The 11747-nt window shown below is 45.6% G+C and overlaps 1 protein-coding gene across 1 annotated transcript in view; it reads right to left on the reverse strand.

The window, feature by feature from the left end:
* Positions 1 to 437: 437 nt before the first annotated feature.
* The window catches only part of SERPINB5 (serpin family B member 5), a 20075-nt gene continuing 8765 nt past the window's right edge, over positions 438 to 11747 (reverse strand). The window contains exons 3-7 of the mRNA XM_008704939.1: positions 11541 to 11678; positions 8300 to 8417; positions 6042 to 6184; positions 3323 to 3490; positions 438 to 926 (exon numbers count right to left, since the gene is read on the reverse strand). Coding sequence (XP_008703161.1) covers positions 534 to 926; positions 3323 to 3490; positions 6042 to 6184; positions 8300 to 8417; positions 11541 to 11678 — 960 coding nt within the window. The 3' untranslated portion in view covers positions 438 to 533. The remainder of the gene's footprint in view (positions 927 to 3322; positions 3491 to 6041; positions 6185 to 8299; positions 8418 to 11540; positions 11679 to 11747) is intronic.

Genomic DNA, 11747 nt, shown 5'->3' on the forward strand with positions numbered 1-11747 from the left:
ACTATGTGCAACATGTTAACTTTCTAAAATCCCAAAAAGTCAAGAGTTGGAAGAAAACATTGGGACCACAGTTTAAGCAAAAAGAGCTAGGGGCCGACAGCAGCCTGAACATGTGCCCAAGTTCTGCTGGAGCCAGGAAAGTTTCGTGGATCCCACGTCTTTCAGGGAAGTGAGAACATCTGGAACATTCTGTATCCCAGTGAAGGAAGGTGAATCTCTAAAATCCTCCAGATCCTCCTTACAGGAATTTTCATTGCGGAATAACCCTAGATAATTTGGCAAGTGATGAGTACGTATTTTTCCTCTAAGGGAACTCCTTTTCATTAAAAGCATTGTGGTTTATGGCAGCATGGGGGGCAGGGAGAATAAAAGAAAGGATTGAAAGAAGGCCCTATTAGTGTGAGGGCTACACATGTCAAGCACCAGCTGCTTCCTGATCCAGCAATATTAACAATTTATTATATTTAGAAAGTGATTCTTTGGATGCAGAGTTTACAGAAAAGTCAGGTGGGACTTAACCTGGGCTCTGCCACTTAAGGAGAACAGAACTTGCCAAAGAAAATGATGTTTCGCGTTTTGTTGTGCCTGATGATATAAATAAATGGGTGGTCAGCATTGAATTCATCCTTGTGTTGCAGGATTCGCGATCCTGGCACCTCTATGGAATCCCCACCATCTTCCGTTATCTCTAAGCACACTCTGTGAATAACATTGGAGAGGGCCACTCCCTTGGTCTCTGACATTCCAGAGAAATCAGATGTATTCTCATTAAAGATATTTTTCAGCCCTAGGTTTTCCAGACTAGCTTTGGGATCAACAAGCTTTTCCACCTTAAATTTTGGAATGGAGAGTTTGACTTTGGCATTGGCCATGGTGCTGGGATTGGTCCACTGCAAGAGCGTCTCTGAGTTGAGCTGCTGTTCAACCTGAAGGACCCAAAGGAGAGGAAATTATTATTATTTATTTTATTCCCAGTTGTAAAAGATCCTGTTTGATTGAAAACAGGAAGTGCCATGGGGGCCCAGTGTTGAAGCAGCGCAGATGGGCCACTGAACATGGAGTCAGTCCTACAGTTTGGGCATGTGCCTAGTTCCCCTTACCCAAGATGCACCCAGCCACCCAGGACCCCACCCTCCAACAATGGTCCCTCTGCACTGAAGTGTCTGAGGGCGTTTCTTTGAAGCTGTAAAGAAGAAGCGAACACACAGATGATGATGTTGCGTAAATAAGAGTGAAGTAAAATAAAATTAGAAGAGTTCTTAGATACACTATTTCTTGAACGCTTATTTTAACTTCTCTACTAGGAAATCCAGAATATTCATGTACTTGGCATGGCATCAAAATTAGTAATGCAAATTAAAGCTAAAATTCCTCTTTCTAAAATGAGAACTTGAACTGTCTATGGTCATTGTTGAAGACCCGAGGTGATGAATGCATCCATTTCAGTTGGTCGTTTCAGAAATGAGAGGTTTGCAATGACGCATAAAATGGTTTAGTCATAAAATTCTTCACTGAGCAAATCTTACATTGCTCCGGGCCCTGCCAACCTCCCCACTGTCTAAGGAGAAATGCACGTACAAGGGAGAAGGACAGTACCTTGACTCTTCCTATCATGGGGCAACCCCGCACTGAAGTTACTCACCTGAAACCCCACAGAAATCAGTAACAGGGCAAGGTCACAGACGGGGCACAAGCTTGTTTGTTTGTTTTGTTTTTCTGTGGGGGAGGGCCCCATTGGATTCTCTTGTTCATCTATGATAATTATGTTGTCAATGACTACTGCTTCATTTACGACAAATTATTCAGACCAAAAGATTGCCATAAGTAACTAGAATATTTGAACCGAAAGGTACCAAAAGGTATATTCTCTTGTCCACTTATTATCTGGGAATGAAGAGAGGGAAGAAAATTGATCCATAACTCAAAAAGACTACTCAGAGAGAAAAAAGCTTTTTGCCCCCTCCCTTATGTATGTGTTATGGGTTGAATTGTATCCCCCCCAAAATAAATTCATGTGTTGAAGTCCTAACTCACAGTGCCTTAGAACATGACCTGATGTGGGAACAGGATCCTTGTGGGTGTCATTCAGATGAGGTCATTAGGGTGGGCCCTAACCTAACATCACCGGTGTCTTTATAAAAAGGAAAATTTTAGACACACACACACACAGGGAGAAAGCCATGTGAACACAGAGGCAAAAACTGAAGTGATACATCTACAAGCCAAGGAAGGCCAAAGATTGCCAGCCCATCTCCAGAAGCCAGGGGAGAGGCCTAGAACAGTCTCCCTCACACCCCTCAGCGGGAACCAACACCTGGCATAAATTCCTGCTGTTTAAGCCACTGAGTTTGTGGTCCTTAATTACGGCAGCCCCAGGAGACCAACGCTAAGCTCTTCTTGCATCTCCCTGAGACCCAAGAGATCAGTTTCTTCCATTCTGTACTGTAATCAGAAAAAGATCGGTATGAGGGTATTTCCCATAAGGGAAAGTGCAAGGGCTGCAGGAGAAAAGAGACCCAGGCATGGAGGAGAGTGAGAAAGAGGAGGAGCAGTGAATAAAAGAGCAATGCAGGCCAGGGATGGAGGAAGTGTGAGCACCATCAAAGCAGCAGGTGGGATGGAGACTGAGGCCTGGAGGGGGGACAGGTGGCCGGGGGTGGGGGGCTGGTTGGGTTTCCAGAGCGGAGCGAAAGCTAGGGCACCACTCACAGGCACACGAACCTCCAGGTCAACCCGGGGCCTCTAAAAACCTACGTAAAGGACGGCGCAGAATAAACTCTCACAGATCTGTATGCACTAAAGGAGCTTCCCAAAGCCCACAGACTGTACACACAAGGAGCGGACCGATGAGTACTGAGCAGATGACCGGCGCCTCGGTGCTGACAGGTGCGGCGCGCCGAGGCAACGCGCTACTCACAGGTACCCGAGACTAGATTAAGAACACACAGTCCGACTTCCTGGGCTCAAGCCCAGCTCTCCGTGCCGCTGACGACCTAGGTGCCCGCGGCCAGGCCCCGCGCCCGCTGTGCCTCACCTCCCGGCCAACAGAGCACAGAGAGAGCTTCCCAGGTGCGGACGGGCCTGGGGCGAGAAACCAGTGAGAAGGTGCACGTGGGACCTCACGGTCCTGGCTCCTCACAAGTGCCGAGTAAATGTTTTCTTATTAAAGAGAAAGGCCCAGAAGGACGACAAGACCCTTGGAGACGACTGAGCGAGCGACGTGGAAGGCAGGGCAGGGTCACAGCCGCACACCGTGCCGGCCACACGTCTCCGTGTCATGGCAAGTGGCACCTGTGTGTTGAACCCCCGCCTCCCTCCTCACCTTCTCCAGGCCCGTGGACTCATCCTCCACATCCTTGGGCAGCAGAATGAGCATGCTGAGATGCTTATTTTGAAAGGGAAGCTCTATGATCTTACAATTGATACCGTCGACGTTGCCCATACAGAACGTGGCCTCCATACTCATCATCTGCACGGGCCTGGTGTCCGTCTGTAAGAGGAGAAGAAATTTGGACCGCTTGCTTTCCAAGTTACACAAGCACAAATACACACACACACACATTTGTTCTTGTTACGGTTTCAGACCGTAACGGCGCAATCCCCCATCTGGACCCAAACCATCAGACCAGCCCCTGAGAGTTAATGACTTCCTTTGAAAAGTTATTCACAGGCCTCATAATTCCAATCTGTTTCAGGAACTATACATAATACTGTACTTGCGTATATAAAACATTAACCATAAGACAGTAAGACTGAAAACACAGGGACATTTTGACTCAGTCTTTATAGAAGCTCGTAAGTACAAGCTCATTTCCGCTGGAGCTGACTTGAAAGTAAGTTCTAGTGCAAAGCACACGTCTCCTTATGCAGCTTTTCCTACTAGAATACGAAAGAGAGAACACTCGGCAGGTAGCAGGACAAACTTCACATTGGTTTTGTTCTCTGTTCTCCTTTGGTTTTGTCACCCTCTTCCTGTACAGCCAACCTACTCGGACCTGAGCAGATGAAGAGTCTGGATTAGAGTTCAGAACCTTGGGTTTCAGTCTCAAATGTGACATAAACAGATGCCGTGATCTTGCACAAGTCACTCAACTTCTCTGGGCCTCAGTTTCCCTGTCAGTAGAATGAGGGAATTGGACATTTCAGAATGATCGCTGCCTCTGGGGAGGAAGAGAGAAGGACATGGGAGGGGAGGGGCTGCACAGGGCCCCATCTGTTGCTCTATTTTTTTCTTTCAAATATCTGAAATAAGACAAAATATAAAGATTTACAAAGCTGGTTGTTGGGTACAACGGTGTTTGTTTTATTATTCCTATAATTTTCTGTATGCTTGAAATAGTTCATAATTTTTTAAATGGGAATATTAAGTAACAGAATTATCTCGAAGTGCATTCCACACTCCTCAAAAAAGAGCTTAGTGCCCAGGCCTTTCTCTCCAGGCCCTTCCTTCTCTGCCCCCATTAATATTTGGCTCTGTCTCTCTACTACAAAGACACTGATTTTCTGAAGGAAAATTAGTTCATACTCAAGAGGAAGAGACTGATAGTAATTTAGTGTGACCTCTTATTTCAATCTACACCTCCTATGGGACATTTGCCTATTAACTGAATCTCTTTTAGGGGAGATTTCAAACTTCCTCTCAGGCCTGGAGGATGATATTGCAGTAAAACTTTTATCTGGGATCTTCAAACAGTAAACTGCATTTCCCCCAACACCTTTCTCAAGCAGAGCGAGACCATATTTTACTTTTTGTAGCACTTCTATTTCAGTATTTGTCACATGGTTACAATATTTATTTATGTGACTGTCTTTCCACCCCCCCACCCCAACTAGGCCACAGTCAAAGCAGAAACCATGTCTTATTATCTTGGTAGATTCCGGAACGTAGTAGTCACTCACTAAATATTTGGCTGATAGATAACTAGAGACTTTGATTCTGTGTACAACCAGAAACATAACTGTGATAGAAAAACATACTCCTTTTGAAATTAACTGCGGGTTCTTGCATTTATTTCTCTTAAAGAAGATACAGATTTATCTAAAAATCTACACCAAGTTAGACCGCTAGTCATATGAATTTGCATATAGTTGTGGCCACCAAAACCATCACCGATTTCACTTATGAGCACCAAATATGGATACAATAATCCCACTTCTGAAACCTAAACCGAGAGACCTATCTTCTGAACACAGGACTAAATAAGGACCATTCCAAGAAATGTGCGCATGTATATTCACTTTGTCTGCATAAGCACTATACCAAACTTCTAATAATATAACTTCATCAACTTAGTCTACCCTTAAAGGAAACACCAAGGGACCAGTGAGGTGGGGGGCGGGGTTAGTACCGTCACTGGAAAAGTTCAGGGGCTACAAAAGCAATACAAAGGAAACAAAAGAAAAGTCTGCATTCAAAAGGAGGGCGTATCCCCACACAGCCTGGAGCCGTGTTTTATTGCTTGGTTAGATGAAACACAGAAAGATCAATGACATTTCAAATCCTTATTCATTCTCTTCCTAGAGTCCGAGTCTCCAGGATCTGGCAGGACCCAGCTTTACGACTGAATCACAACAAAGGAGTAGCACACATTCCTACTCCTTTCTGCCCAGTCATGCTTTGCTAGACGCAAAAACGACACATCTGGGGTGCTGAGCGCCAAAGCCCACAGCGCGCTCACTGACTATCACCCAGAGTAGATCGTGTCCGGGCTGGCCCTGCGGCCGCTAGGACACCCACCATCAGCAAACTGTTTCAGGTTTTGCTTACACAGAACTCAGGCCCCTGTGCCAGCCCTTCCTAGGGAGGAAAGCCAACCACCAGCAAAACAATCTAAACATTCTGGAAAAGAGGGCGTGTCTCTGGATTATGGTACTTTGTCTGCTACCTTCCTCCCAGCCGTTAGTCTCAGGGAAGGCACACTATCTCCTGTGCCTCAACTGTCCCCACAGGAGTGAAACCCTATGGTCCCGTCTGTTGCTATGATTTTTCGGATCTATAGCTGGGAGCCTCTGACCGGCTGCCCCCTGCCCCTCCCCCATACCTTGTTGATTCTGAACGGGCATTCTTTGGTTTCGGATTCAGGAAATTTCTTCATCCACTTCCCAACGAAGTAGGCAGCATTAACCACAAGGATTTTGGTCTGGTCACTGACACTGTTGTCAGCCAAGATGTTCTCAAAGCGACCTGCAAACAATTGTAGGAAACCCCAGATTGCACCTGTCATTCTTCCAAACCACATCTGACATCCACACGCACGTCGGCTCCCTGGGTATTTATCACTGCTGGAGCTACCCGCCCAAGGTCTGGTAGCCCACACGCCTCATTTCAGAAGGGTTTCTTTCTCTCCTCCTATCTTGCCACAGGAACACTTAGCAAAGAGACCTAGCGGGGAGAGAGCAGAGGGGAAGGGAGGGAAAAGAAAGGAAGAACAGGAAGAAGAGAAGCACAAGCCACCACTTTCAAATGCCTATCCTGTGCCAGCGAGCGTGCTAGATGTTCCCCAGGCACAATAGCACGTATTTCTCCCCATTTTACAGATGAGGAAGCTGAGACATGGGGGTGAAGTCACTTGCCCAAGATGACACATGAGCAAGGTAGGGTTCAGGATTCAGAGATGAGGCTTTCGGACTCCACAGCCTGTGCTCTGGAATGAAAATGCACGAGTGTAATTTTAACCTTTTCACGTGCACTACCTCACAGTGATCCTGGAAGGCCAAGATCATTATCACCATTTTATACTTAAGGAAATTAGGGCTCGGGGAGGCTCACTGGCCTGGAAAGTGCCTCTGTACGGGGCTGAGCTGAGCCCTTCACCCTACAGCTGACCTCGCCCTCCCCAGAGGGCACTGTTGCAAATGCGTTTGCATCAAAGTGGGCAGGGTCATTACTGCAGAGATCCAGTCCCCAACAGGAACAACAGCTCCCTCCTTTGTCATAAAACTAAGAAGTCCTCACATATGAATAGCCCTGACATTTTTTCCAAGGGATTTTCATTTACCTAATCCCTGGGATCTTCCGCACTGCAGCTCAGGGCCCACTCCACAGACCTGTGACATCAGTGTGCAGAGCCCTGTTCTGGTTTCCTGCTCCTCTGTCACCACCTTGATGTCCTTAATACATTTTTTAAAAATGGGCCCTGCATTTGCATTTTGCACTGAGCTCATGTAACCGGTCCTGCCAATGTTACATGACGGGTTGAATACTAATCATGTTAAGGAAGGAACTGAAAGACCAGAGAAGGAGGGGACCTAGTAGGTGGTCGTTTCAACTTAAATCTTGAGCTTCTGACTCTAAATTCAGAGGACTTTTCACTAAGCCACCTTCTCCAGTAAAATCTTAGGTTTACGAAGATTTTTTCGAAGGTCCTTATAGAGAAAATACAATTATCTGGCAATTCTAGAAGCAAAACTGTTACACAGCAGTTTAAACAGCAACTGCTTTTTGCTTATAAATCTTTAAATTGTGCTTAACTTGGTGTTACTTACACCAGTTTTCTCTTTACCTATGAAGGCAAAGAAGCATCATTTCAGTAACAGATACATATGTATGTATACATTTGTGTGTGTGCATGTATAGCTATGGCTCCCATATATTATCTTGGTGATCATATATTATTTGTTACCCTATAGATTGAACTTGATCCTCACAACAACCATGTGAAAAATAATCAGATAACATCTGCCCCATTTTACAAGTCAGTAAACTGAGGTCCCTACCCAAGGAACTCAGTTCAAAGTGGCAGCGTCTGAATTTGAATCCAGGTCTTGAAGGTCTCCAAGACCAAGTTCTCTCCACGGTCTCACTCTGCAGTTGTGGGGAGGACTCTGTTATTTCTGGGTTAGCACCACGACAGGATCCCGCTGGCCATTCACACAGGAAGCGAGTCTGCCTTGCTCGAGAAGTATGTCCCTCCCCAGACCACAGCAGGGGAACTGAAGTTGGCCTCAGGCACCAAGTTAAAGCCCACACCCTTCGTTTCCAGATTGAGAAAGCGGCCAGTGACTTGCTGGAAGCCACCCTCTGTCAGAGGCACAGCTGGGACTCCCGCAGGCATGCGGGAGCTGGTAGCTCACTGTGGAGCACAGCACAGTGGACCGAAACGGAAGCACCAGGAATTCCTGCCAAGCGTAAGATGATGTAGGACAAGCCTGGGAATCCTTCCGCATGTTTGAAATGGCTGGAAGGGCAAGAATTTAGCCTGTCTACCAAAAACATCCGAGGAAGCCTCAGATGTTCAAGTTTATGCTTAGCAGAAAGATTCCTGAGAAGACAGGGTCCAAGTAAGTAAAGGATACTTGCCATCCGTGAGATCCTTGATGGACTGGTTGATCTGACCTTTTGTTTCTTCCAATTTGTCTTTGAAGTCAACAGTTTCCATTTCCTTCGCGTAGGGTCTCTTCGTAGAGCTGATGAACTCCTGAAAAACATCCAGTTCATAAAATCACAAAGTACCTAAAGTCCATAGTCAAACCATTGCGTCCTTCCACAATTCTAACTAGAGGATTTGTAGGTGTCCAGGTTGGTGACTACCCTTTCAAAATCGGTAACACTGCATAAATGGAAACTTCCCGTGGAAATCAATGAATGTTCTTAGCATAAAGTGTTTCATTTCTTCAATTCTAAGGCAATATCAATTATTAAATCCCTCCATCAATGTAGTAGCAGCTTTGGGGGGAAAAAGAAACACTACATTAAATGTATGCAACAATGATAATATGAATTCCAAATTAGAAACATTAAATGTGTGTGTGTGTGTGTGTGTGTATGTGTGTGTGTGTGTGTGTATCTTAGAATAGAAGAAATGGGTGGCCCAGTAGGTTAAGTGTCTGCCTTCGGCTCAGGTCATGATCTCAGGGTCCTGGGATCGAGCCCCACACTGGGCTCCCTGCTCAGTGGGGAGCCTGCTTCTCCCTCTCCCTTTACCTACTGCTCTGCCTACTTGTGCTCTCTCTCTCTGTGTCAAATAAACAAATAAAATCTTTTTTAAAAATTTTAAAAACAATATAAAATGCTCCAAGAGGAATATAACCTCAATTTATATATTAAAAAAGAAGAAATGTACAGAAAAGAGAACTCTGTGAGTAGAAAACTCCTATCCCCACTGAAATTAATACAGACTCTAGAGAAAACAGCAGGGATTCTATCACATGCCTGCTAAAAATGCAAAACCCCAAATCCCATCCCTATTGATCTTGATTCAAGTGATCTGAGGCCAGGAATGTGCACTTTTAGCAGGTAGTTCTGATGCAGGTGGTCCCCCTCCCCCACACTTGTTTGTTCTATTACCAGTAAATTTGCAAATGATACACACCCAGCAGGAGGAATGGAAAGCAGTCTTTAAAAAAATGTCTTTCAGGGCACCTGGGTGACTCAGTCCCTTAAACATCCTACTCTTGATTTCTGCTCAGGTCATGATCTCAGGGTCATGAGATCAAGCCCCACGTTGGACTCCACGCGTAGCACAGAGTCTGCTTGTCCCTTTCTCTCTGCTCCTCCCCTTGTCTCTCTCTTTTTCTAAAAATAACCATATAAATAAATTTTTTAATAAATAAGTAGACTTTAAAAAAAATTCTTTCAACTCCACGTTTGGTTGAAATAACTCAAAAGGTGAAATGGAAGTTCAACCAAACGAAACATACCTGATTAAATGTCCTAGGCACAGGGGTCCCTTGAATTTCTTGACAGCAGCTACAGCCTCAGCCAGTTTGCTTTCGTTAACAGCAACCCAACCTCGGGACTGAGCGTTGCCCTTGACTGAGAGAGCTGGGGCCGCCCGAGAGCACGAGAGCACGAGAGCCTCGGCAAGGTAAAGAGCTCCCCGCTCCTCAAGGCTAGCTACAGAATGTATTAAGCATCTCCTGCAGGACCACCTAGGGAGCTCTTAAAATTTGTCCATACTCAGACCCCAATTCACATCTCAGTATTTTTTTTTTAATTCCCTGGGTGATAGTAGGCTGAAAAGAAGGCTGTGTATATATGTCTTCACGCAATACGAATAAAGTCACAATAATATCTAGTGACTCCTGTCCTCAAAAGATCTGGACCAGGGGCACCTGGGTGGCTCATTCAGTTAAGCGTCTGCCTTCAGCTCAGGTCATGATCCCAGGGTCCTGGGATGGAGCCCTGCATGGGGCTTCCCACTCAGCGGGGAGCCTGCTTCTCCCTCTCCTCCCCCCCCCCATCTCTCTCGCTATTTCAGTCACCATCTCTGTCTCTCTTCAAATAAATAAATAAAAATCTTAAAAAAAAATCTCAACCAGAAAAACAAACAGTACAGCAGAAAGTAGTAGAACTATGGTAAACTATTTAACTGGCAGTCTACGTTTTACAGGTGGAAAGACTGAAATTCTGACCATGCAAACACAAACGGAATCAACTCCACATTACTAGAGTAGAGAAAGAAACTCTACGTAGTCTAGGATGCCGGCTTTGCGTTTCAAATACAGATTTTAAAAAATATTACGAAATACTCTGGGGTCAAATGTAAGGATACTACAGTGTACTTTGTATGATTCCTTCAAGAAACAGCTGAAATTAAATACGTAGGGCTACCTTGGATAGATGCCCACGGGACCGGCCTAGGAAAGCAAACAAAACCAATTTGTGACTGATTCATGCAGTTGCTACTTTTCTTACTGATTTTGAGAAACATCAAGAGAACATTGTGGGCATGAACAAATGAGGTGGAGAACTTAAAATGTTGACCCAGGCCACCGGCCCTGCTGTTTAAGGAGAAAGAGGCTTAACGCGTGAGCTGTCTTGCATCTATGGAGACATATTTACTAGAGAGTTAATACCCGCATTCTCTAGTCCTCTCAGTGAGGACACTAGAAGGAGGGGTGAGATTTAGGTATGTTTGAGAGGGAAAAGGAAACCCACAAGCTTTTCTACATTTTGAGCTGTAATGTGACTGTAATGTGATTCTAGCTACATGTGATTCCCGCTATTTTCAGCCTCTCTGTAGGGGCCACTTTTAGGCAATCAACATGGAAGCCTGAGGAAGGCAGAAGGGCCCACAGGGACCCCCTACTCCCTGGCTAAATACACGGAGCCCCATTAGGCGACCCCCCCTCAAAATATCCACAAGCCCTACCTGACCCACGGGTTACTTACACCCAGACACAGGAACCCAAACAGGAAAATTCCATACGTTCCATACCTCCTCACCTGCCCCTTAACTACAACCCCTCACCCCTGCCTCGTTGGCAGACAGCCTCTCCCTTGCTGCCCTGCCCGCCACTCCCTGCGGTATATTCAGTAAACTTCCATCACCTTTATTCGGCCTTGGGTGAATGCTTTCACCACCCGAGCTGCCAGCCTCCACCCGATCGGGTCACCCCACCTTTGGGGGGTCCCCTCAGCTGATCAGGAGACCCCCCCCACATTCTCCACTAGGACCGACTTATTTTTGATAAGCCTGAAATCCTAAACGATCATCCTAAACGTGAACGTCACTGACAACGAAGCTATGGGTCTAACCGCGTGAAAACGCCACTCCTCGTAAAAAGTGGAATTGGGCTACTTGAGTTAACCCACTTACAGTAGAAGGGTTCAGAGATTTGTCTACGTAGAGCCGTTTGATTAGTTTCAGTGAGTAAAAGGAACTAAGTTTGTTCACATCCGATGTTACTGTTTGAAATCCAAAGGGTATGTCTTTGATATTTTCAAAATGAAGGACCTGTGAAGAGAAGAAAATCCATTACCCATGAAGCATTGCCTTTTCCTACTGCAGTGGCTACGGGACAAT

This window comes from Ursus maritimus, unplaced genomic scaffold, assembly GCF_017311325.1.
Source record: "Ursus maritimus isolate PB19 unplaced genomic scaffold, ASM1731132v1 scaffold_18, whole genome shotgun sequence".
Classification (NCBI taxonomy): Eukaryota; Metazoa; Chordata; class Mammalia; order Carnivora; family Ursidae; genus Ursus; species Ursus maritimus.